Source organism: Sebastes fasciatus, chromosome 5, assembly GCF_043250625.1.
Source record: "Sebastes fasciatus isolate fSebFas1 chromosome 5, fSebFas1.pri, whole genome shotgun sequence".
Taxonomy (NCBI): Eukaryota; Metazoa; Chordata; class Actinopteri; order Perciformes; family Sebastidae; genus Sebastes; species Sebastes fasciatus.
Genome location: NC_133799.1, coordinates 25907351 through 25935141, shown reverse-complemented (window position 1 = coordinate 25935141; position 27791 = coordinate 25907351). Strand labels below are relative to the sequence as shown.

Genomic DNA, 27791 nt, shown 5'->3' with positions numbered 1-27791 from the left:
CTTCTAATAAAGTAATTTTCTGGTTAAATATCTGTACTTTTACTCAAGTAATACTCTAATAGGTGACTTTAACTTTTACTAAAGTAATTTTCTAGTTAGATAGGAGGAGGAGGAGGAGGGAGGAGGAAGAGGAGGAGGAGGAGGAGGAAGAGGAAGAGGGAGGAAGAGGAGGAGGAGGGAGTTGTGAGGACTGTAACATTGAATCAGTTACAGGTCGCTTAGCTGGAGCTCAGTTGTGTGGACGGTCTCGGATGCGGACAGAGGAGCGCATATGGTTTCACAGCATCAGGATCTGTGAGGATCTGTGAGGATTACAGCCGCAGAAAGAGGAATCCTTACTGCGCCTTTTTGGAGCCGCCAATTCACTGTGGATATACTGACATCAACGGAATATAAAGAGGGGATTACTGAAAGGTAATTGAAAGGTTGCTGGGATCCAAAAAAAGATGATTTAAACAAGTCTTTAAAAAAGAAAAGTAAGATATAGAACAACAATCTCTAGGTCTAATATGAGTTTAATTGCAGGCTTAATTAGTCCAATTATGAGATTATCTGGAAAACTTTCTTAAAAAGTTTAAAAAGGGGATGCATTGTCGCCCTGCAAGTTGCACACAACTTTTAGCAGAGTATATATTCTTTTAGATGAGATTTCTGCTCCACCTCCACCATATGGTGTCACCGCTGGACGCCGAGCGGGGAGATGTCGCTGCCTCTGCGGGAGAAGAGCGCTCGGTTTCGGCCTCACAGCTGGAGGTGTCACCTCACCTCGCAGACTGAAGGCTCCATTGTGTCGCTGGGACGCAGCAGCCTGGCATGTAATTGGAAACACATTTTGGAAATTGTACATCACATTGTTTTCTCGTCTGGTCGAGGAATGTGAGGAATTAAAAAAAGTGGAAAACTGGGAATGAAAAGCTTCAGAGCTGCAGCTCAATGGATTCAAGAAAAGACGTTTTGGAGCGACGCATTCTTCATTAACCACCTAACCCTGCTGGGTCACCAAGGAATACTGCTTGTGGTCCAAAAATATGCACCAATATATAGATAAAGAGATATGCAAACGTTTTTTTTTCATGCTTATTGCGCAAACAGATTCTCTTTTTTAAATAATTTCCATGGAAATCAAACTTTTGGAGGCAGGATTGAACTCAAATATGACAGAAAGTTGAGTTTTATCAGCTGTTGCTCCACTGCAGACCGATGCATCTGCTATCTGAACATTTGCTGCTGCTGTTGCTGGTGGTGGGGGGTCACCAAGGAATACTGATTGTGGTCAAAAAATTTAGACATATTTAGATAAAGAGATATGCAAACGTTTTTCTTTCATGCTTTTTACGCACGAAGATTCTCTTTTCAAGTTAATCTCCATGGAAATCAAACTTTTAAACGCAGGATTGAACTCAAATATGACAGAAAGTTGAGTCTTATCAGCTGTTGCTCCACTGCAGACCGATGCATCTGCTATCTGAGCATTTGCTGCTGCTGGACATGCAGGAGTCTGACTGCCACTCCAGGCTTTTGAGTCTAGATTTACGCACAGAGGATCCTCGCCAAACCCAATCCAAAAAAAAACAAAAAACGTATTTAAATTGTTTGAGACAAGGCCTGTGCACAAACAAGTCAATATACATCAGCTGATTCCCACAAATATATAGATAAAGAGATATGCAAAACTTTTTTTTTTCCATGCTTATTGCGCAAACAGATTCTCTTTTCAAAATAATCTCCAACTTTTTGATGCAGGATTGAACTCAAATATGACAGAAAGTTGAGTCTTATCAGCTGTTGCTCCACTGCAAAGCGATGCATCTGCTATCTGACCATTTGCTGCTGCTGGTGGTTGTGGTGGTGGGATAAAAGAAGAGCAGGACATGCAGGAGTCTGACGGCCACTCCAGGCTTTTTAGTCTACATTTACGCAGAGGATCCTCGCCAAACCCAATGCAAAAACAAAAAATCCCCTTATTTAAATTGTTTGAGACAAGGCGTGTGCACAAACACGTCAAAATGCATTAGGCTTTTTCAGCTGATTCCCATGCATATCTGCTTTTGTGCAAATTATAGAGTTAAAGAAAAAAAACAAGTTGGCCACAGGAAGCTATGCAAAGGGGGGGGGGGGGCAAAAGTTTTTATTGTCTGGGGACAGGATGGAAGATACAGAATATAATGCACAGTGGCTTATAGGAGGTCAAATATAAAACTAGTTTAAGTTAAATAACTCCTGAAGCAGAGATGGTTTGTGTGGTTTTCTTTTATAATGCACGCCTCTCAAACTGTGTGGTCCACAATGAACACCCTGATCCAACATCTGACAGACAGACAGACCAGAGGAATGTGGAGGACAAAACCTGACAGCATCTGTGAGATGAGTTGAGAGCAGCCATGGTCTTAACTTGTCTTAATTAGGGGTCCCTTTAGACATTTTGTTTACAAATATGGTTGGATTAAACAAGAAAAAAGGGGTAATTTTAAGGCTTGGCAATAAGAGTTGTAAGTCAAAGCAATGAAAAGTGGATATTTTTCTTCAATCAGGCAAGAAAGAAAAACTTTACGACTTGGTAAACTGGAGATGATGAGACTCAACGTGCCCTCAAAGCCTGGACTGTGTCGCCCTCTACCGGCCGTCCTTATGCTCACATGTCCTGCCTCTCCTCTCCATCCTGTTTCCTCCATCCTCCTTTATGCACTGTAATTTAAACGTCTTAGAATAGAAGAGAATAGAATAGAAAGCTTTATTGTCATTGTATTAAATACAACGAGATTCACAGTTGCCACTTCTGGTCAGTGCTTTAAAACAAATACTTGACAAGACTAAACGAGGCAGATAAAACATATAAAATGTAAAACACACAGTTATAAAGCAAATAAAATAGGTAAAGTACATGTAATAAATAAATATAAACAGAAGTGTTACACTAGAAGTATAAAATATAAAAATAGATGTAATGTAAACAGAGGTAATTGCACTTGTAAAACAGGTAAAGTAGATGTAATATATAAATAAATGTAAACAAAGGTAGTTGCACGTAAGGTGTATATTGCATCAACGATATTGCACAGACAAATGTATTGTTCACCCTCATCCTTTGAAGAATAATCCTTGTAATATTGTGAATTTGACTTTTTTAGTGATGTGGGAGACCACGAGTGTTGCTGCCAAGTTCCCCAAATCGCTCTATAAATCTGTCTGGGTTTATAACAGCAAGAGTCAGTGTAACTGCACATAAGGATTGTGCTTTAAGAAGTCAATAAGACACTGATTTATTGATATTGTTATCATATGTGGAAACAGTGGCACTCTATCATATCTTTTATTGGGAAGGACCAAATAATAATAATAATTAAAAAGTGTATTCTTCTTTACGCACTGGAATTTAAACGTCTTCATATCTTCACCCTCATCCTATGAAGAATAATCCTTGTAATATTGTGAATTTTACTTTTTTAGTGATGTGGGAGACCACAAGTGTTACTGCCAAGTTCCCTCTATAAATCTGTGTGGGTTTATAACAGCAAGAGTCAGTGTAACTGCACATAAGGATTGTGCTTTAAGAAGTCAATAAGAGACTGATTTATTGATTACATTTTATTGTTATCATATGTGGAGACAGTGGCATTCTATCATATCTTTTATCAGGAAGGACCAAATTATAATAATAAAAAAAAGTGTATTTGTTGACTAAATAACTTTTTGTCTTTACAGGTCAGAACATCCATAGTCATGGATGGGGTGAAGACATGGGTCGTCTTTGGGGGCATCATGGTGGTGCTGGTTTCAGGTAGGAATGCTACTCTGGTTATTTTATTTTTATTTTCTGTATAAATGTTTTATGTCAAATTTGATATCTGCTCTGTTTTGAGGATAACTTTGTAATTGTAATGATTGCCTCAATATTTGTGAATTAATCTTTTGAATTAAAAAAAACACACACGTTGCAACAGGAAATACAACCAATTTAGGATGTTTATGTTGTAATGTTTAAAAATGTCTATAGTAATATGCATAATATTGATGTTTTAAAGGTCTCATATTGTAAAAAGTGAGATTTCCATGTCTTTTATATTATAAAGCAGGTTTAAGTGCTTTATAAATACTGTTAAACTATCAAAACGCTCAATATACGGAGAAATACACACACAGCCCGTATTCAGAAATTGTGCGTTTGAAACAAGCCGTTAGGATGTCTGTACATTTGTGATGTCACAAATATACAATATATAGATCAGTGGTTCTCAAACTATGGTACGTGTACCACTGATGGTACGCGTGCTCCCTCTAGTGGTATGCGGAGGAATCTCTGAAATATTTTTAAAAAATGAAATAAAATGAATTTATAAACATATAATACTATCAAAATACTACTACATATGAAAATACCTTAATCATGAGATCATTGAAATGGGATTTAAAATCAGTTTTGGCTTTGCTGTAATATTTTTTATTTTGAAACAAAAAAAAGTATATGCAAGCGCTGCTACCCCGTCAGGTAACATCCACAATTAGTTACAAGCTAAACTGTGATGACAGTTTAGCTTGTAACTGAGCTAAAATGATGAAGGGTTCATAAGCACTGCAAACGGGAACTATTATGGTTTTATGGAAGAGTTTAAGTGCCAGTTCTAGTGCTACCCCTTTGTACAGCGTGGCTGTGGCTGACAAAAGTCAACAATAAGTAATATTCTTATTAGGAATAAATTTGCCTCCTGCGTGAACTGTGCATTGCTGAATAGGGTAGGCCTACGCTACTGTATTTTAACATCGGTCATAATGGTGGTACTTGGAGACACAAATATTTCCTGAGGTGGTACTTGATGTAAAAAGTTTGAGAACCACTGATAAAGATCATTACACAGTTTTAAACGTAAACATTCTAAATGTGTCCCAGTTTATTTCCTGTTGCAGTGTATGTGAATAACATCAGCTGACAGGAAGTAAACATGGACCCAAGGTGTTGCCTAGCAACGCAATTCTGTTGCAATTCCACTGAAATGCACTAAAACGGAGCGTTTCAGACAGAGCATGAATACAGGTATATTCAGGCAGACAGTACGAGGAAAATAAAGTTTTTTTTAACATTAAAGCATGTAAACATGTTCTAGTAGAAACACAAAATACAAATATGAACCTGAAAATGAGCACGATATGGGACCTTTAACATTTTCTCTAATGTTTTTTTAAAACTACATTTTCAGTTACTTCCGGTCTGTCGCCTCCTACCATTGTGTCCAACGAAGAAGAGTTCACCCTCCAGCCGAACTCCGTGTTCAACATCAGCTGCACCGGGAAGAGAAACGTGGTCTGGGACGAACCGCTACCGAGAAACACCTTCGTTTACCCGGGATACTACACCGCCACGCTGTTCATCTACAACGCTACCGTGGAGAACACCGGCTACTACATGTGTTCCTACGAGACACCTGAAGGAGACCTGGAGGACGAACCGGAAGACGACAACGAGGCGGGAATATATGTCTTTGTCCCAGGTGAATGAGGTTGTTTTTTTTCTGAATGGATGACGTAATGTTGTAGCTAGTAGTGATGGGTGGGAATCACGGGTCTTTTTAGTGAGCCGGGTCATTTGGCTCAGCTCACCAAGAAGAGCCGGCTCTTTCGACTCCCAAACGGCTCTTCGTTTTACCACTTCAGCCTTTTTATAATTCAACCAAATTTAAAGCTGTTTTGACCTATGATTAGTATGTGTGCACATATATCACTTAAATTATTCAATATTATTATACTAAACCTTATAATTTCCAGAATACCATAATTTTATATGCTGATTCGTTTCCAACTGTCGCATCGCAATGCAACGCAACGCATCGCAACGCAACGCATCGCAACGCATCGCATCGCAACGCATCGCAATGCAACGCATCGCAATGCAACGCATCGCAATGCAACGCATCGCAACGTATCGCAAAGCAACGCATCGCAAAGCAACGCATCGCAACGCAACGCAACGCAACGCAACGCAACGCATCGCATCGCAACGCATCGCAACGCAACGCATCGCAACGCATCGTATATATATACATATATATTTTTTTTTATTCAACAAATTCAAATTTACAAACAACATGGCTCATAGATCATTGCATTAGAGTAAAAGGACAAGGTGCATACTGAACAAGAACAGATAAAATATGTAAAATTATACATGAACATAATAATGAATTAAATTAAGGGCTAGGGCTGTTAAACAATAACATATTGTATTATATAATAAGCGTTTTCCAATGGCAGCCGCAGATGTTGTCAACAAAAACACCGGAGTTCATCTCTTTGCTTCTATATACTCTTTGGTTAGACTGTTAACGAACATGACTGGGGACCAATGTAATATTAAGCGTGATGGCGTTTACGTAAATCTCCTTGACAACTGCTGGAGCCTCATTTAGCCACTTGTTAGCGACCGCCTTTTTTAAGACACATAAAGGCTTCAAAATTCCCGATTGGGGTATTTATAGGCGTATTTTATGTTGTAGAACAAAACGTTAAAATCTCTTACGCTTGTTTTAACCGCAGATCTTATTTTAGGATTCTAAACTAACTAAAAACCTATTAAAAAAAAAACATTGACTTCAAGATGAGGGAACCGGAAGTGCAAAAATGCTAACTAATTACCAGGTTTTAAGTGTTTTAAGTGTTTTAAGTGACGTAAAAGCTTCAAAATTCACAAGTAGGATATTTACTGATGTATTTTATGTTGTAGAGCAAAACGTGAAAATGTCACTTATGTTAACCTTAAACCACAGACCTTATTTCAGGCATCTAACCAAAAACCCATTAAAAAAAACCGTTGACTTCGAGATGAGGGAACCGGAAGTGCCAAAATGCTAACTAATTTCCAGGTTTTAGGACTCATTTCTGACTAATTCATGGATTTACTGTGTATTGCCATTTAAAGTGAGACTGGGTAATAGTTCACAAGTAAAAATTATTGGTATAATATGGATAATATTAAGTTATATTGTTAACTATATATTGAGATAACATGGTAATACCAGACTTAGTAAGGCTGTAGCAGCAAAACCCCTGAGGAATAATGTGTTATTTCTTCTTTCAAAAGTTACACAGTCTCATTTTAAAGAAATGTAGAATAAAAATTAAACTACTTATTATGAAATTAAGTATGAAAAAGAAGTATGGATCAACAATGATGCCTTTCAATCAAACCAAATCCCATCATGACCTCATTCCTCTGCTTGCACACCCAGATCCCCTGGCTCCATTTGTCCCCGAGACCCCTGAAAACTTGGTCGTCCCCATGCAGACACTTGGGTCCCCCATCTCCTGCCGCGTGTCGGACCCCAACACCCACGTCATCCTGAGGAGCGTCTCCAGCGGAGAGGAGATGCCTGCCTACTACGACAACAAGATGGGCTTCTTTGGAAGCCTCTTGCCCGGACAGTACCAGTGTGAAACCACAGTGAACGGACAGACTTTCAGAAGTGTCATTTATACCGTGGAGACTGAGGGTAAGCCAAGAATGTGCATATAGAGACCATGTTGATGATTCTAGTTTTAATTCTATTTTTCTATGAAATAACAAGCTTAGAATGAGCAGGAGTGAAGTTATTATAGTGTAATGCACTTCAGTAATAGGATAAGGATTAAAAAATCTGCACAGCTGGAATCACTCCCCACGTCTGTTTACCATGAGAGGGCTGCAGGGTGATGTCACCACATGAGAGCCATGACATTACGTCATTATCACAGAGGGAGATGACTTAACACGTCTGTTTTCACTCTGTGTGTGTGTGTGTGAGGGAGTAATGACGACCTACTGAGCCACCACGTGGTGATAAATGAGCTCATGCTAATCAAGTTGTCCCTATCTTGGGAGACGTGTGATGCTGATATCTGCTCTCTGGTGGTCCCCTCTAGCCCCCACGGAGCTGGAGGATTTCGAAGTTGAAGTGAAAGCCAGTGGGGAGACGGTGAGGGCCGGGCAGCCGTTTAACATCACGTGTGTCTCGCCCGCTGGACTCAACTTCCATCAGCAGTGGCTCCATCCTAAAAAACAGGCAAGCCCTTTTCCTGTCTGTCTGTGTGTGTTTTTTTTATTTCAATTTAGCCTCCTCTCCGCCTTCTCTTCGCCCCTATTTCCTTCAACCCCTTGTCATATTTCCATGTCATTTCCTCCCCAGCAGCACTGAGCCTTAAATTAGCGAATAATGGTTTTGGACCTGAACCTACTGCAGCAGCGGCAAGTGGAATATAGCTCTTAGTGGTTGCAAAGTATGTGTTAGGAAAGCAGCGACCCAATGTTGCGTCTTCATTATGAGGACGGAAGCCAAGCCAGCTCCTGCTGCTGTTAACCCCATATACGCAAAAGGGACAGGAAGTTCAGGACAAATGGCTCGAGGCTTGAGCAGGCGGTTCAAAAGAAGTGAAAACAGTAAATCCTTTGACCCCGGTGACCTTAAGACTTGTAGGACAGATGCTGTCTGCAAATGACAGCCAGCTAAACATGTAATGCTTTTGAAGTGTTTAGCTGAAAGGATCCAAAAGCAATTTACGTTTGTTTGTGTTTATATTCAGATTCTTAATCTATGCAGCACGCCGTCTGTTTCTCTGCATGGGATTCCACTAAGTCCTTTTCCAGAGACGGCTGAGGGGTAGGAACGCTGGAGTCTTTTTGACTCCTGGTTTTGGTCTCAGTTGCAATTAGGGGCTTTTAAAAAGCTCTGTGATCCTGATTTATCTCCTGTGTCCCAGCAAGTGTTTTAACCATTAGCCTTCAGCAGCACGACGCGCCGCTTCTCATACATCCTACCTGTAAAAACACTGAGAGTTAAAGGACCAGTGTGTAACAATTAGGGGAATCTATTGGCATAAATGGAATATAATTTTTTTTTAGTGTATAATCACCTGGAAATAAGAATTGTTGTGTTTTCGTTACCTTAGAATGAGCCGTTTATATCTCCATAGGGAGTGGGTCCTCTTATTGGAGGAAGTAGTCCAGAACGGACAAACCAAACTCTGTTAACTTTTCCTGCTTGGGCCGGAGTCGATAACGTTACTCGCCCTCTTCGCTGCCGTTCTCTCTCTCTCTCTCTCTCTCTCTCTTGCTTCACCACTCACTTCCCACGTACACATTATTCTCAAACCCATGTTGTTCTTCTGTTCTTACAGGCTGTAGATGCAGTTCAGAGGAAACAGACTTTTCCCGACCGGGTCGTCTACACCCTCAGTATCCCAAAAGCCACCTCTCAGGACAGCGGCTCCTACGAGTGCTCCGTCACGCAGGAATCCAGCGGCGAGGTCAGAGTCAGCAGCGTGGCGGTCACCGTCTTCGGTAGGTCTTCCTTCGTTTCCTGGATACCTTTTTAATGACTGACTTAATGACACCCACTTAATCCAAATATCCTCATCATCATCGTTCGGTTGAATTTGTGGTGGTTTCACATATGTGCACAAGGTGCTCTTTAGTGGTGTGTGTGGAAGTCATTTTCTACCAGCCGACTGTAAAGCTTCACCTCTGCTTTCAACATCAGCTACTGTGTTTTATGGGATGGCTCCAGCAGATGTGTGTCAGGCCTTCATTTCACCTCTCTTTCTCTCCGCCTTCGTCTCAGCCCTCGCTCACTGAATCCATCTCTTCACCCATTAACATCCACTTGTTATTTTCTGTTTCTCTCTTCAGAGGAGAACTCCTTCGTGGCTCTGGACCACAGTGGGATTCTGGCGACGGAGTTCGTCGGCCTTTTAGAGGAGACCGAGTTCACCATCCTCATTGACGCCTACCCGGCCCCCAAAGTGTCTTGGCTGAAAGACGGCAAAGCGATGCCTCAGACCTACTACGTCCTCACCAAAACGAGCCACCTCGGAGGGAACCGGTGAGAATAAAGTTTATGATTTGTTAATAGATTAATGGATGAGGCTTTTCAGTTGACAGCAGTTCATAAGTTTAAAAGGAACAGTTTGACATTTTGGACACTCTCACGTCTGCATGGTAAATATGAAGCTGGAGCCAGGAGATGGTTAGCTTGGCATAAAGACTGGAAATCATTTGTTGAATCTGTGTCAAAACCAAAGTGTTAAAACAACAATCCGCCGTTTTACGGGCAGTTATGTGTCAGACTACTTCTTGGCTAGAAGCAGAAACTTCCTGAAGGGATAGTCCGGCCCATAGCCTCCTGTAAAACCACAATGTGTCAGTGTAAAGGTTCAGTGTGTAGGATTTGTCGTCATCTAGTGGTGAGGTTGCAGATTGCAACCAACTGAAACTTCTTCCGTGTGCCAAGCGTGCAGGAGAACGTACGTGAAAACACGAATGTCCCTCTCAGCCAGTGTTTGATTTGTCCGTTCTGAGCTACTGTAGAAACATGGCGGCCGGCTCCGTGAAGAGGACCCGCTCCCTATGTAGATAAAAACGTCTCATTCTAAGGGAACGAAAACACAACTATTTTCAGGTGATTATACACAAAAGAAAACATAGTTATTAATATTACATTCCATTTCTGTCAATAGTTACATACTGTTCCTTTAATCGGTGCTGGTAGATGTTTTTGTAAGAGAGCCAGGCTAGCTGTTTCCCCCTGTTTCCAGTCTTTACGCTAAGGTAAGCTAACCAGCCGCTGGCTCCATATTCATATTTACCGTACAGGTGTGAAAGTGGCATCAAACCTCTCGTCTAATTCTCGGAAAGAAAGCAAAGGACAACTCAACAATTCCTTTAAATGACAAAAATGTTTGCTAATGCTTTTTCCTCACAGGTATCAAAGCATTCTGACATTACGGCAGACTCTGGTGAAAGACAACGGGACTTATACCATCACAGCCCTCAGCGGCTCTCGCACCGCTCACTTCTCCTTCACCCTCAAAGTGAAAGGTAAGAAGGATGGATGGATGGATGGATGGATAGATGGATGGATAGATAGATTTGCGATCTATGAATGAGTGCTATCCGTGTCTTTCTTTCAGCCCCCACCACCATGATGTTCCCACCGTCCTACGCCCCGGTGTTGCTGCCCCCGTTAGAGGAGATGGTGGTACCCCTCCACACTCCGTTCACCTTGACCTGTCAGGCAGAGGGTAAACTAGCCTGGGAGATGCCGTTCGACGTTCACGAGCAAACAAAGGAGGACAACAGCGGGATGTTCGTCACCACCGTCACCGTGGACAACGCCACCGCAATGCACACCGGCTACTACACCTGCTTCTACAGAAACAACACCAGCGAGGACATGGAGGACAGCAGCATCTACATCTACGTGCCAGGTATGCAGCAGCTCTGAGCTTGTCTTTTTTTTTTTATGATTTTACTTTCTGGGGTCTGAGAAACTTATTTGACTCCAACTCCAGATCCAGATGTTCCCTTTGTGCCATCGCCGGTGCCTTTTGGCAACCACGTCCTGTCCGACCACGAGGAGATGGAGATCCAGTGTCGAGTGTCCGATCCCAGCGCTAACGTGACGCTGGTTAACGTCGACACCCAGCAGCCCGTGTCTAGTGTTTATGACAGCAAGAGGGGCGCTTTGGGAGTGTTCACCGCTGGAACCTACGTCTGTATGGCGCTCATTAACGGAGAGGAGCACTACAGCGGGGAGTACATCGTCCACGGCTGGACAGGTGCGTGTAAAATCTGCGATAGATGTGTGACGTCACTTGAAAAAGAGGCGTCTTACCTTTCAAATCAGCTCCATGCTTTCTTTCTTTTTCACATTTTGACCCCTTGACCCTTGAAAATTGTTGTATCTCAGGTGGTGCTGCGCTGCATGTTGAGCTGACGGCCAAACGGACCGCTCTGCTGGTGGGAGACACCATCACCGTCACCTGTGTGGCTCGGGGGTCTGAGATACTGGAAGACCACTGGAAATACCCTGGCAAACTGGTGAGGGAACACGTCATCCTGTGCAGCACAAAAACCCATTTTCATTCACATATCTGGAGGTCAGAGGTCAAGGGACCCCTTTGAAAATGGCCATGCCAGTTTAGTATGACATGCTAGTATGACATGGTTGGTACCAATGGATTCCTTAGGTTTTTTAGTTTCATATCAGTATCTTCACTCTAGCTTAATTTATAACCTCAGAAATATCAATTGCGTTAATGCGTTAAATAAATGAGTGGCGTTAAAACAAATTTGCGTTAACAAAAAACAATGAATACAAGATGTCTCTGCTTGTAAAAAGTAAAAAAAATCTGCCAGTGGAACAAGTTAAAATTCCTTTGCTAAGATTTCTTGAAATAAGATGTGATATTTAGGCCTTTAAAGATAAAAAGAGATCTTGAAATTAGCTGATAAAACTCATTTAGAGCTACATTTTACTAGTATTAGGAAGTGTTGTGTGTCATAATGAGCCTGTAATGCTCAAAAGTTAGGTTTGTCTTACATTAAGGGTTATGAGATATTTTGCCTAGTATTAAAGTGCTTTGAGTGGTCGGAAGACTAGAAAAGCGCTATATAAGTCCAAGTCCATTTACCATTTATTAGACAAATATACTTGTTAAGATTTTGCAGTGAAACATAAAGTTTCTTTTTGTTTTTATAGGCAAATCGTGCTGTGAAAACCGTGCATGAGAATAAGAGAAATCAGGAGATCCTCTACACCCTGACGATCTCGCAGGCCTCAACCAAAGACAGCGGCATCTACTCGTGCTCCATCACCGATATCATCAGCGACGAGAGCCAGACGAAGGAATTAGTCGTCAGAGTTTATGGTATGAAAACTGTATTTCGTTTAATTGTGATTGTCAGTTGGCCTCTCCTCTCTTCTTCTTTTTATTGGTATTTTTTCATTATACAAATTATAGTCCTCTTGACATATATATATATATATCTCAAATTCACACATACAGAACAAGTAATTACACAAATAAAAATAGTGATAGTAATAGTAGGTAATTAGGAAAAAAATAAAAGATAAATAAAAAAAGTAATGATAAATAAAAAAATAATGATACATGAATAAAAAAAATAATAATACAAATAAATAAGGAAAATAAAAAAAGATAAATAAAAAACAATAGATAAATAAAAAAATATGAACGACAATATATAAATAATATAGATACAAATAAATAAATGAAAATAAAAAGTAAATAAAAATAGATAAATATTAAAAAATAATAGATAAATAAAAAAATCTTAATAATAGATAAATAATAATTATTCAAATAAATAAATACAAATAATGAAGCCTTTCCTCTTTTCCAACAGCGAGAGAGTTCATGTCCGTCTATCCGGAGTTTGGAGAATATGAATCGGCAGAGCTGGATGAAGTCCGGGAGTTCAGGGCTGAAATCAGCTCCTTCCCCGGCGCTCATGTCACGTGGCTCAAAGACGGCGTCCCGCTCAGCGACGTGACAGCGGAGATCTCCACCAGCCTCCAGCAGGTCAGCGAGACCAGGTGAGTCTCCGTCGTACGAGGTCGATTAATGACAAGCTCAGCGTTGACATTCCCACACATCAGCCAGGCCTGTCATTACTGACATTGTGGACTTTTATGACTTTGTATTTATTGCTGGTTTTGTTGCTCTGTTTCAGCTACATGAGTGTTCTCACCCTGATCCGGGCCAAAGAGGAGGACAGTGGGAACTACACCATGCGAGCGGAGAACGGAGACCAAAGTCGTGACGTCAGTTTAATCCTGGAGGTCAAAGGTCAGAGAGAGGAATGCCTCGAGCCCTTCATTACCTTTCTGTCTTTAGATACTGCTCTCACAACCTTTTGGCCCTTCTCGACCAATGCTTACCTTCTTTCTGTCGGATGTTACAGTGCCTGCATTCATCGTGGACCTGATGGACATCCACCACGGCTCGGCCACGGGCCAGTCGGTGGTGTGTATCACCAGAGGGCAGCCCACTCCGGTGGTGGAGTGGTTCGTCTGCAAGAACATCAAACAGTGAGTTCTGTCTTATTTTAGTGCAACAGACATCAGAGATGCTTCCAGACTTTAACTGATTATTTATACCGTTATCTCTTCTTTTGTTCAAGTTGTGCCAACGACTCGTCTGCCTGGGTGCCGCTCCCCGCCAACTCCACGGAGATCACGATGGACTCGCACATGGATGAGGAGAGCAACCTGGAGAGCCAGGTTATGTTTGGCCACCTGGAGAGCACGCTGGCGGTGCGCTGCCTGGCCAGGAACGAGATGGCCGTCGTCAGCAGGGAGGTCAAACTGGTGTCCAACGGTACGAACACACACACACAAACACACGCGTTTCTTCCATGTTTGTTTCCTTCTGAAGTCACCTCTTCTCCTCTTTAACCAGCTTTTGAAGTGACATGTGATGTTGTTGTTTCCTCTGTCTGACACTCAGAGTGTGACAGGCGTTGTATTCAGGGCTGTCAGTGTTACAGCAGCTGTCAGATGATGAGTTTGTGGTCAGACAGCTGATAGGGAGGCTCTTATTCTGACAGCTAATGCAGGGAAGCAAGACATCGTTCGGCCATTTGGTCCTCCCAGATGAGCTTTACACCCCCATCCTCCTCACTCCCTTTAAACCTCCCCCACTTCCATGTTATCTTCCCAGCATACCTTTTGGTCCTGGTAATCTGGACACCATATGGATTTCATTGTTTCGTAGGCCTGACAGACGGCATTTGTTACGCAACACGTATTTCATTGCAAGCATTTCATTAATTTGTTGCATCCATCTAACGTGTGTGACCGCTGGCTCTCGTCCTGAACAGGCCCTCACCCAGAGCTGACTGTAGCTGCTGCTGTGCTGGTGCTCCTCGTCATTGTCATCATCTCACTCATTGTCTTGGTTATTATCTGGAAACAGGTAATGTTGCCACCATTCTGCATTCATTCTCCACACATATTCATCTATTCGTCTGCTGTCTTTATGTGTTTGAAAAAACTTATTTTGGAGCAAAGTAGCCTGCTAAAAATCAACATCCTGAATCATGTTTTCAGATTAAGATTGCAGTTTTAACATCTTACACCGAATTCAAACCAGGCAGCGGTGAAGTGCGGCACGCCACAATAACCACATTTTTCTGCAGCCAGGAGGCGTGCTCATGTGTTTAAGGCGGGAAGAAATCATTTGTAACGTAGTTCAACATGTCACAGGATCTGTTTACTGATTGGCTTCGGGTCCACTCTTGTCTCACTTCACTGCTAAGAGTTAAACTTTTCCCAACTTTTAGTTTACCCACACTTCGCCGCAGAATTAAACGGCCGCAGCTAGTTGACCTCAGCAGCGGCCGTTGCAGCTTTTCATAGACATTGCAGGCCGCACTTCGCCTGCTGCTCTGGTGTGAATCCGGCATTAAACCCCACTTGCCTGCCCGCGGCGACCTGCTCAGGCTAGTTCTAAGCGGCTTAGCATCACGCATAAACATATAAATGTTTAAACTTGTGCCAATATGGACATGTTATACATGGTTAGATCAGTTAGATTCTTCACAAAAGCTAAACAAGCATATTTTCAGGAACTAGAAGATGTTACCTTTCAAATGAAGCCTCATACATTCATTTTGTTATAAGCTTTTCCATTTGGGTATGCCAAATAGGTGATAATTCCAAAAAAGGGGTGGGACTTATGAGGTTAAAATGAATGATATTAGTGGTTTATGACAACTAACGAGCACTAATGTATTTTGAATTTCAGTTGTGAACTGTGCCAAATTATTTTGGGTATCCGCCAACGCTCCGACCCAAAGCAAAAGTCTACTGAGCTAATAAATTACAAATTTGTGGGCCGACTTTGCAAGTCGAGGAGAAACCTGCTGTTAAAACTGTCCCAAAAGCCAAATATGAAACCCAGCAGCACATCCAACTATCTTTATTAATCAGCTCTTGTGTGTGTTTTTGTCTTCCAGAAACCGCGGTACGAGATCCGCTGGAGGGTCATAGAGTCTGTGAGCCCGGACGGCCATGAGTACATCTACGTGGATCCCATGCAGCTTCCCTACGACTCCAGATGGGAGTTCCCCCGGGACAGACTGGTGCTCGGTGAGCTGATGTGATAAAGATGTAGTCGTGTATCGGTGGCTCCCTGCAGGGACCATCCGGTCAGGAAGCCTCACTCGGTCTTTGAAGTCATGAGCTTATCTTGCTGGGCAGAAGGGGTTCGGTTTGACTCAGTGATCAAGGGGATGTTCAGCCACTGAACGAGTCACAGATGAGAGAGCAGAGGCATCCAGAGAGCCCGGCTGTGTTTGTATGTCTGTGCAGGTTCTTTGTTGATAACGGTGTTCTGTGTGGTGTTTCGTCTCAGGTCGTATCCTGGGCTCTGGAGCCTTCGGGAAGGTGGTCGAGGGCACCGCTTACGGACTCAGCCGCTCCCAACCTGTGATGAAGGTGGCAGTGAAGATGCTGAAACGTGAGTTTAACAGTGAAAACACTGAAAGATGTTTGTGTAGCAACACCTCATCATCCTGACAGCTGATTTTATTCAACTGCTGCAGAACTAGAAAGATACTAAAGAATCTGCAGGATAATAAATCCTGATTTTTACAGCAAGATAAAGCGATTAATTAATAGGATTCAGATGAAAGAATGTGGCTGTTTGGCTTGTTTGATTATGTGCGATGATGATGATGATGTTCACACTGGTTGCTGTTCCTTCTTTCAGCCACAGCCCGCTCCAGTGAGAAACAGGCCCTGATGTCTGAACTGAAGATCATGACTCATCTCGGACCGCATCTCAACATTGTTAACCTCCTGGGAGCGTGCACCAAGTCAGGTGACTAAATCACATACACACACTCGCCTTCATAGACAAACACATAGTGTATCATAACAGCTCAGTTTAACCAAAAGACACACAATAACGCCCACGTTCATGCTGCAAAAAAACCTGCACACGTACACACTCATTCAGATCATTTAACAGCCCAAACAGACTGACAGCCCGGTCTCAGCTCTGGGTTGGTGTGGTATTTTAATAGGCTTTTTATGGGAAAGTGGAGGCTTGCCCTCTTGACTGTGCTTTTAGCCTTTTACGAGGCTCTGATAAGATTAGCCTGCAGACTGACGCCCATGCACGACTTTATCTGCCGTGTTGTTCCCTCCCAGGCCCCATCTACATTATCACTGAGTACTGCTTCTACGGGGACCTGGTCAACTACCTGCACAAGAACAGGGAGACCTTCCTCAGCCTGAACCCAGAGAAGACCAAGAAAGAGATGGATATCTTTGGGATCAACCCTGCGGACGAGAGCAGCAGAAGGTATTACATATATATGTCTCTAAGCATACAATGCATTTACATTTATTTTATTTGTGTAGCAAATGTAGGAGAGCAAGCACACCAGACAGAGCTGAGGTCCACAATATATTCTGCACAGAAACGGGACAATAGGACGCATCAGGCCCAGTTCACAGACACAGATTTGTCCTTCCGAATATGAGAAAATACTAATTAACAACTCGACCAAAATAACAAAAGTCTACATTCGCTCCCCCAACACACAACTACCAAACAACTCTGCTTTCCTGTGACATAAAAAAATGAAATATTACCGTCAAGAGCATCCACAGAGCTTTGATGTAACCCAACATGTGTCTTAAAATTGTGCGTCTCTTAATTATGTCCCACCTGCAACAGGTTAGTGGAACTGTATATAGTAGATCGAAATAAAATGATATACCGGTACATACTTTCAATAAAAGTTTCGAACAGTTCACAAACAATTAAATTAAATATTAAACCATAATGAAATAATGATTGAGCTACATTTGCGCATGACTTCATGAAATCCAGATAATGAAACAGTGAGAAATGTGACAGGAGACCTCCCCTCAACATATGCAGAAAAACAAACAATGACAAAAAAGAAAGTCAAGCTCACATAATTAAGAAAAATACAACAAAAAAAATAAATGACAACAAAAAGCACACAAAATAATCTGAAAAACTAACCGATCAGTAGACAAAAACGGTACCGACGGTTGGAGTTGTCCATGTTTGCGTCTTAGAACTTTAACCCTTTCGCCTAAAAAATGTTTTATTCAGTGTTCGGTTGCACTCAGCTCCACCCTCTCATGTCACATCTGGTTCCAAAAAACCAAGCGACAAAAACACTAAGAGCACACACGGCCAGCTGGCTATGTCAACAAAATACAGAGAGAAGCTCTGATTCTAACACACACAGAGGGAGAGTGACTTCACTCTCTGTTCAGGTAGACATTACTCCTCTATATCTTTACATAGTATATAGTTTGATGTTATATTAATGCTCTGGATATCATATAGAGAACCTTTAATGAAAGGACAAAAACACAAACATTTAAATACATCTATTACATCCATCCACTTCCTCTTTGCCACTCCCAAGTATTACTTTGCCATTGTCACAACAATTTGCACAATTGTCTCACACACACACTCAACATTCTCCCCGACCCTTAATCGGTAACTCTATCGCCATTTTCTCCCCGGTTGAAGAGATCGTCTGGCGTCTTCACCTAATCAGATCGCAGTCTGAAGTGGTCTCAGCTTTCAGCCTAATCTCATTGTGTTGGAGGTACCTGTTAATTCTGTCTGCGTGGTGAAACAGCAGCCCTCTCTCCCTCCCTCTCCCTCCCTCTCCCTCTCTAAAGCTCGCCTGTGTTGATGGATGACTCACACTGACCACACCTCGAATTGACCATAACATGATTTAATCCTGCCGGCTACCATGTTAGGGCTCGACCACATCTTCCTCTAAGCCCGGCCACAGGGAGGGGAGAGGATTTAAGGGCACTGACGTACACAGAATACGATGTATACTTCTTATTATATTCCCACATGTCCATCATTCTCTGTGTCTCTTTGCACACAGTTATGTGATCCTGTCCTTCGAGAGCAAAGGGGACTACATGGATATGAAGTCGTCCGACAACACTCAGTATGTTCCCATGCTGGAGATGAACAACGGCTCCAAGTACTCAGACATCCAGCAGTCTGAATACGACCACCCGCCCTCTCAGAAAGGTACAAACTCCTCTCTGTCCTCCTCTTCACTCTCTCCTCTGAGTTATTACTCGCTGTGTTTGAGTCAGTGTTGGTCGAGGGGTACACCCTTGTCAGAATTTAGTTCTCGGTACGGCCCTGTAATTACATGGAGAGGATAATTGTAGCACACACATAATAATGCCCGGTTTCTCCCTGCCATTAGTAAAAGCCAGGTCGGAGCAGCCAGTGCTATATTTACAGTACATGATGGCATTTTCTGTGTGTGTTTTCTAAAACCAGAGGACGAGCTGGACGACCTGCTGTCAGACGACATGAACGAAGGCCTCTCCACCACCGACCTGCTCAGTTTCACCTACCAGGTGGCCAAAGGCATGGAGTTCCTGTCCTCCAAGAATGTAAGTTGTGTCCACAGAGGGACAATGAATGAAAATGTTATTTATTATTGAACATTTTCATTTTGCAAACTCATGTAGGGAACAGTAGCTTGCATATTACACAACAACACAAGCCATAAGATATTCATATATACATCAGTGGGTGACCTCCGGGTCTGAAAAGTCAAGCCAAAAACCCAAGACGGCGACGGCCAATAAAAAAAATGGCAGCGGCCAATAAAAAGATGGTGACGGCCAAAATGCCTAATTTGAGGCTTCAAAACCGTAGTCCACAAACAAATGAGTGACGTCATGGTGACTACGCCCACTTGTTATATACAGATGTGTTCTGGCATCATGACATGAAACTGCTTTTTCAACTGAGAAACCGCCATCGATCCGATGAGCGTCGTTGGACTAACACTGTTGGCAAACATCATAGTCTTTACGCTTTTGGGGCGTGGCTACCTTGTGATTGACAGTTTGCTGTCTCGGCGTTCTATAACTACCGGTCTGGGAGTTATCCGCGGTTTCGTCCGGTATGTCCGTCGCCTAAAACCGGCAGTCCACAAACCAATGGGTGACGTCTGTTATTAACAGACTGACTACTCTTAGATAATAGCTTTATGGATGATAAATAGCGTTACCATATCTGACACCTTCCTTGAGAGACCATCCATATGAATCAAAACTTTCATAAATCAAATGAAGGATTGTAAGCTGTGAAGAGCTGTAAAGATCCTGCTGAAACTATTTCTTCCACATTTGTGCAGCTTTTATGGTTTTAGGCCCTGCAGCCTCACATTCCTCTGGATTTTTGCACCGTGTCCTATATGGTGACAGCGGTGCCGGCCAAACGGGGCCGGCTGAGGCCGTTGTGTGATAAGCAGTGTTGTGGAGGCTGCTGAGAGGCCAGGGGCTGAATATAGCAGCAGCACCGCCAGGCCTAGAATTACCGCTGCAGCCAGAAGCTATTCATTCAGCTTCATAGTTATTATCCCTAAATATCCAGTGGTCACGGCCATCCCTCCAACTGGCATGTTTACACAAAGGCTTTATAAAGCAATATGAAGCGGCATTAAAAATGAACCGGGCTGAAATGAAACACATACAGAAATAGAAGCTGTGGGAGCGAGATGTGTCGGTTTGGGCACGGATGGAGCTGAGGGTTGAAAACAGTCCTTTATGACGCAATGAGCTGCTGATCATAATGCTTACTCTACTTGTTTTTTTGTTTTCTTTGCAGTGTGTGCATCGGGACCTCGCCGCCAGGAACGTCCTCCTCTCTCAGGGAAAGATAGTGAAGATCTGTGACTTCGGACTGGCCCGGGACATCATGCACGACAACAACTACGTCTCCAAAGGGAGCGTAAGTCTCCGTTCATTCTTCACTTCATGCTTAAAAACGCAGCTTTATTAGTTTTTTTCCATTTTACAAGTGTGATTGAACATTTCCCCTCTCCGTCATCCTGCAGACTTTCCTCCCAGTGAAGTGGATGGCTCCAGAGAGTATTTTTGACAACATGTACACCACTCTGAGTGATGTTTGGTCCTACGGCATCCTGCTCTGGGAGATATTCTCCTTAGGTGAGCCCCTGCAAGTGTCTACTAGGGCACTTTCACAAGCCAACATTTAGTCCGTTTTAATAGTACTCTGGTACAGTTTGTTTGGGCAGTTGTGAACGCTGTAATCGTACTCTGGTGCAAACCAAAACAACCGGTCCGAGACGGGCATTTGTTGAGATGGACACAGGTAAACGACAGGTTAACATGAGTGGGAGAGGACTGACTGATGTTTGCTTGACATCTGGGCCGAACAGAACATACAGAATATGCTCAATAAAGTCCACAAAATAGTGATATTTATAAAGTCATTGGAGATAATTGGAGCAGAAGGGATTCATGCTCACAGTAGATCAGTACCAAAAAAAGAAAAGAAAAAACTTCAACAGCAATAAAGTCCACAATTTCCTGCATAGAAGAAGTAGCTCTCAAGAATAAAAAGATACATTTTGCTCCTTTATACACGCCCCTTAGCTAATTATTATTTTTTAATTTGGTCTGCTTTAATTTGTGCACCGTGAAGCCGAACCAGTCTAAATAGAAAACAACGGATTTGGACTAGCCAAAAGGACTATGTCTTGTGAAAGCGCCGTGAGAGAAAATAAATCCATGAGACTGGAGGTGGACGATGAAACTCATGAGAATGTGTTCTGGTCCGCAGGTGGAACCCCGTACCCTGGGATGGTCGTGGATTCAAGCTTCTACAACAAGATCAAGAGTGGATACAGGATGTCCAAACCGGAGCACGCACCTCAGGACGTGTACGTGATCATTCACTGTTATTCACTGACATGAGATGAGGAATGCTGTAAACTTTGTAAACTGTGATATACGGTGGCTGACATGAGTCATGGCGAGATTACAAGGTAGAGGACAGGTCAAACACTTCTCTGAGGTGTAACATCACCTGTTTTGTTTTTTTCAGGTATGAGATGATGATGAAGTGCTGGAACAGCGAGCAGGAGAAGAGGCCGACTTTCCTGGGTCTGAGTGACACCATATCGTCTTTGCTGCCCTCCAGCTACAAGAGGGTGAGTATCCTCGTGAACTCGCGGGTCACCAGACCTCTTTGGATTCTTAACACCTGCTTTCTAGTTTACCGCCTCTCATTCTTGACCCCGCGGTTGGACCTGCACATTACGTTCCTCTCTTTTCTTTATGCTGTTTTCTGGCTGAAAGTGTCCTCTCTCGCGCTTTACTTTTGCAGAGCAAAGTAAAATGATTTAAACACACTCTTAACGTAGCAGGCTGCTCATTTAAAACCTCCTTCCACTTCCTCTGAGAGTGTTTCTGTGGGCTCTCTGCGTTTCAACCTAACAAGTGATTAGAGTGTAAATGCAGCAGCTGGATGTCGGAGCGGCCGGCCTCAGACTGGCTAACGACGCTGCCCCAGTTCTCGCCTCCACCACCCAACCTTAATTACCCCATTAAACTCCACGCTACACATGGCACATCAAAACAGCTTCACCTCGGGCTCCTTCACAGCGTTTTAATGGCCGGGGGGGGGGGGGCAGAGGAGGAACCGGGCTCTTGCTTTAGCACCTCGGGCTGGACGGGATGTGTGATTTTCAGTTTGGATCGCACCGTCCAGCTGGCAACACAACCAGAGATCACACTCGTACTGCAGTTCTCCTCAGACGTTATTATGAGCTTCAATAATTCTGTGCTTACACTTCTACACTGTATTGTACAACGGCGTATTAAGACCATTATAGGTAAAAGTATAATAATGGAGCCGGGGGAGGGGGGTAATATTCCAGGAAAAACTCCCAAAAATGTTTTTTTCCAAGATTGAGGTTGTAAATATACAAGAAGAAAAACTTGGATATTCTTTGGGATTAAAGTGGAAAATTTAGGAGAAAAAAACACAAAGTTGCGAGATTATAAAGTTATAAATTCACGAGAAAAACACTCACACATTCTCTGAATTTTGAGTAGAAAATTTCCGAGAACACTCAGGTATTCTCTGAAATACAAGTGGCAATAAGGAACCACATTGCTTCCCTAATACACCGTCGTAGTATTGTATTGTATTAAGCATCTAACCCCAATGTATCTGTCTATCTTGTGCAGCATTACGAGCGGGTGAACCACGAGTTCCTGAAAAGCGACCACCCCGCCGTGACCCGGATGTGCGTGGAGAACGACGACGCCTACATCGGCATCACCTACAAGAACCAGGGCAAACTGAAGGACCGGGAGAGCGGCTTCGACGAGCAGCGGCTGAGCTCCGACAGCGGCTACATCATCCCCCTCCCCGACCTGGACCCCATATCTGATGACGAATACGGAAAGAGGAACAGACACGGGTAAACATTTACCTCCACTACTCTATATATTGTCTATAGCAGTCATTCCCGAAGACTGAGGAGATTTTATTCGGGTCGCCAAATAAATTAGCAGAATTTCTTCCATAGTCTTGTATTTAACATTTATATCTGCAGTTCACCTCTGAGCCACATGAGGGAGCCTGAATGTTCGTATAGAGCGCTGCAGGGAACAAACTCTGTGGCAAACAAACGTTTATGATTCTTACACGTTTTGTTCAGTAAGATAATCTCCACAAATGAAAACCACTTTTATGATTTTTGTAGCGTGAATGCAATCACCAGACGTAAAAAGCTAACGTTAGGCTATAAACAAACTACACCACGGTCGCATGAATGCGAGTAACGTGGCTGTGAAGGAGGACGAGTCGGCGTTTAGTAGTCTCATTAAGCCACTTGTTAGCAACCGCCTTTTTTAAGACTCATAAAAGCTTCAAAATTCACGAGTGGAGTATTTATTGATGTATTTTATGTCGTAAAACAAAAAGTTAAAATCTTAAACTTGTGTTAACCCATTGATTTCCAGACGAGGGAACAGGAAGTGCTAACATGCTAACTCATGGACTCATTCCTGTAGCGCTCTATTCAAGATAATATAAGGTGATACGGAAATGGCGGTAGAAATAGTCAGGAACGTTCATTTAAGCACAAAAACTGTCATTTTTATTTTTCGTCTAATTTTCATTCCTCCGTGTCGCCCTGCAGCTCTCAGACGTCCGAGGAGAGCGCCATTGAGACGGGCTCCAGCAGCTCCACTTTCGCCAAGCGCGAGGGCGAGACTCTGGAGGACATCACGCTGCTGGATGAGATGTGTCTGGACTGTAGCGACCTCGGGGAGGACAGCTTCCTGTGACGACTACCTGGCCTGTAGAGCAGAAGCAGCGAGGAAACGGGGTCGGAGACAGAGAAAAACTTGTAAAATCAACCAAAGACTCTCGGCTGTGGACCCTCCTCCGTTCCTCCTTCCTTCCTTCACCGCCCCATTCAGAGGACAGAACAATCAAAACCACTTCCCCTGTCTGGATGAGTCTGTGGTGACGGTACGGTACGCCCTTCACTCCTCCACTGGACGCCGCCCCCTGTCGGGCCGGAGGAGCGAGCGAGCATTGATGACAACGTGACATCAAGGGACTCAAAGAACCACCGAGGCCTGCGTGTCGGATTATCTTTTTTAATTTGCAGAGCTTTATTCTATCGGGCATTTTTCTAACAGCAATATAAGCAAAGAAGGGACGAACTATACACGTTGGTCAAAGTATATATTTAACCACTACGGATGCACTAAACTAAAGGAGTCCAATACTAGCAACAGCACCGGCAGGTAAACACTCACCCGCTGCAAGAGAAGCACCTGATGCTGGCACAATCAGTAGCAATAAGCACAAAATCTGGACTATGTTTGTGTTTATGACCATATCCTGTATTCAATGGGGGAAATACGTGCGGTTATTTCAAATTTATTTTTTTACTTCATCATTATGTCAAACATGTATTATTTGTGAATACCGAGTAGATGTTGCTGTTTGAGTGGTGATGAGAATAGAGCTTTTTCTCAACGTGATGTCGTCCCCTGAAGACCTCAGTCAGATGTGTGTCGTTTATGGGCTTTGAAAAACAAAACCAAGTGTGATTGTATTGTAAATAGCTCCAGAGTTGTTTTTTTTATAAGAGAGACTTATTGGGATGACAGTATTTTATGTAAGCACATATTAAAGGGATAGTTGGGGTGTTTTTGAAGTGGGGTTGTATGAGGTACTTCTCCATAGTCAGTGTATATTACCTACAGTAGATGGAGTTAGTAGAACCAGATTTTAGAAACTTAAAAAGATCAATATCAGTTCAAGAGTACGCTATATTTAGAGTATTTTCACCACTTTACCTCGCCGTCAGACAGATCTTTTTAACAGGGAATTGAAGACGTTATCTATGCTCTCTTCAGAGCCACCAGACTCCATTGAAAGAGACAACAGAAAAACATAAATCTAGCAAAATCTCTCGTGATCAAACGTGACTTTAGTGTAAACAAACATCCAGACGACGGACAGGAAGAATTCATGATGTTAGTTTTTACATTGTACCGAAAATTCACGAAGGATGGATGAAGTCATGGAGACGCATTAAATAAACACTTGTGTTGTTACCACAAATCAACGTGCTTCACATCAATGCTTCACGTTTTAGCATTAGCTCATGCATTAGCCGCGGCCGCCATGACGGTGGTGGTTGTCCTTCCTTCTTCAGTCAGCTTGGTTCTCTATTGTGTATCGTTGTTTCCCACGTGACTGCGTCACCGGCTGTCCTCGGGGACAGTGCGACCAGGATGGGGGGGGGTGTAAAAAACACTCTTAACGTTCCTCACACCACAGGAACATCTGGAAAGATCATCTTTAGAACCATCAAACAATCAGGGCTTTGCTGACGATTGTTGGGAGGAATCAGACCCAAAATCGTCTTGATTCTCGTGTAGTGTGTACCGGGCATTACTTTTTTTGTGTTATCGTGTGACTTTGGTAAATTCAAACTTACCAAAGTCACACATTAACACAAACTAACCAATCGAGGGAGCGGTAGACCAGCAACGCCCCTGTTCTGTGAGGTAAAAGTACTGTTTTTTCAAAGGAGTCTGGTGGCTTTGAAGAGAGCATAGATAACGGCTTCAGTTCCCCGTAGGAAACATAGACTATATAGCTCAGAGTCACGGCGAGGTAAAGCGGTGGAAATATTCTAAATATAGCGTACACTTAAACTGATATTGAATTTTTTTAGGTGTTAAGCTGCTGCCTCCGTCCACAGCAGGACATCGCTTTGCTCCCGTGCTGTTTCTACAACCCCACTTCAAAACAACCCAAACTGTCCCTTTAAGCTACTGCACCAAGGCTTTTGATGAATCTATTACAGCAATATCAATAATCTTCCTCCCATAGGAATCACATGGAAACATCTGCCGTCATATAGAGGACAACATATAGTCTTTGACAATATTTGTGGATTAGAAATATTCATATTTTGTCTTATTTTTAATGTACGATACGGATAGTAATCAATTTAGCTACTACAAAATAAAAGGTATACAAGAGAAACCCAGTTCATCATGTCAGTAAACGTGGTAGTTATACTAAGACACTAGACGGACTATAGAGATTCATGTCGACCTGATGTTAAACATCTGTGTAATCCTCCCAGCTACTGTACCAGCTGTGCCACTGCCTCTTCCTCTTCCTGTTGACTGTGATTATATAATCTGCTGCTGCACTTTTCCTCTTTTCTCCATTTCGTTTTGCAGAAAGAAAAAAGAAAGAAAAAAGAATAAGGTACCACAGAGAGAGATCTTGATCTAGCTTTGGCTTTTAGACGAGTAATAAACCCGTGTGGATGTGAATGTTTGTGCCGCAGGTGAGCTGATGTGTTGGCGACGGTACAGTTATCTGTAATTATAGGTAATCACACACCCAGTATGATGATTTAATACCATGTTTCCGTATGTTACATCATGTACATTCAGATGATTTATATTTCAATAAATGATTTATAATGTAAACAAAAAGACTCGCTCTCTGTGATGTTAAAGTGTTAAAACAGAAATAATATTAGGAATATAAAAAGGATTTATGGGGGGGGGTTGTATTGTATTATTATTGTTTGTCCACAAGGATATTAGATGCAATAGAAGATCCTGGACAAGAATAATGAGACTCATTTTATATATTTGGCAACATAACATATTGGTAAATAACATCAGTATGAATAATACAAGACTGGAAAAAGGAAAACGGCTTCTATATGTCGGGACCTTCTCATACACCAGTGGTGGAAGAAATACACAGATCATTAAAAGAACCAATACAACAGAGTAAAAATACTCTATTACAAGTAGAAGTCCTGCATTCAAAATGCAGAACAGAAGTATTAACAGTACAATGTTCCCTGTAATTGTTGTATTACTGATTACACTGATTATTAGTGTCACAAAAGAAAGTGTGCAAGCAACAGAAATTAGTATTTTTTTCTTTATGAGAGTAAATATGATCTCTGGTTTAATCTTTCACAATGTAGTGTATTTTATATGCTTATTGTTAGTTTGTTTTGTGTAAAATCTTAATCTGAAAAGTAACTACAGCTGCCAGATACTGATGTACTGAAGTAGAAGTATAAAGTCGCTTAAAATGGAAATATTCAAGTAAAGTACAAGTATATCAAACTTGTAATTTAATACAATACTTGAGTAAATATACTTGGTCACTTTCCAAGCAACTAACACTTCAACAACATATCTTCATCTTACTCAGCAACTTTCACCAAGGCTTTTCAAATTCTAGGCCACAAGTAACATAATAAATCAACTGATATTGATTTTTCTGATTAAAACTTTTAAAAACCTCTATAACGAAGCCATCATCAACCTTTTTTTATTTTAATACATTTACTTACAGTCGCCCATATTCTGCATTAATCTATTGGGAAAATGTTTGAGCCAAAAGGGCACTCTTTTGCCATTTCTAAAATGTTTGATAAATATTTTTCAACTTAAACTGCAGCAATATTGTTTTTTATAGTGATGCTCAATCTGATAACACAAACATATTAAATATTGTCTTGTCCTCACATGGCAACAGCAGCTGATTCAAGTATGATTAAAGTTTGAATACAATTTTTCCTGTAAAATCTG

General features: G+C 42.2%; 1 protein-coding gene across 1 annotated transcript; it reads left to right on the top strand.

Annotated features, from left to right (window-relative positions):
• Window positions 1-205: 205 nt before the first annotated feature.
• pdgfra (platelet-derived growth factor receptor, alpha polypeptide) lies at window positions 206-26669 on the top strand. The gene is made up of 30 exons (XM_074636119.1): window positions 206-414; window positions 3703-3778; window positions 5193-5483; window positions 7218-7478; window positions 7888-8027; window positions 9139-9301; window positions 9650-9842; window positions 10722-10837; window positions 10930-11226; window positions 11311-11577; window positions 11709-11839; window positions 12501-12669; window positions 13169-13358; window positions 13496-13611; window positions 13727-13853; window positions 13946-14142; window positions 14645-14739; window positions 15782-15914; window positions 16180-16284; window positions 16537-16647; window positions 16980-17133; window positions 18728-18879; window positions 19141-19256; window positions 20482-20604; window positions 20711-20822; window positions 21460-21559; window positions 21724-21829; window positions 22872-23107; window positions 23831-25184; window positions 25436-26669. Exons 2-29 carry the CDS (start codon window positions 3721-3723, stop codon window positions 23976-23978), a joined length of 4407 nt encoding a protein of 1468 aa, XP_074492220.1. The 5' UTR covers window positions 206-414; window positions 3703-3720; the 3' UTR covers window positions 23979-25184; window positions 25436-26669.
• The last annotated feature ends 1122 nt before the right edge of the window (window positions 26670-27791 follow it).

What these genes read in the sequence shown, in the direction of transcription:
- pdgfra (XM_074636119.1), top strand. Translation starts at nt 3,721, where the DNA reads ATGGATGGGGTGAAGACATGGGTCGTCTTTGGGGGCATCATGGTGGTG. An exon ending in TTATACCGTGGAGACTGAGG is followed by an intron (nt 7,479 to 7,887) that starts GTAAGCCAAGAA and finishes GGTCCCCTCTAG; the next exon opens with CCCCCACGGAGCTGGAGGAT. An exon ending in GGGAGCGTGCACCAAGTCAG is followed by an intron (nt 16,648 to 16,979) that starts GTGACTAAATCA and finishes GTTCCCTCCCAG; the next exon opens with GCCCCATCTACATTATCACT.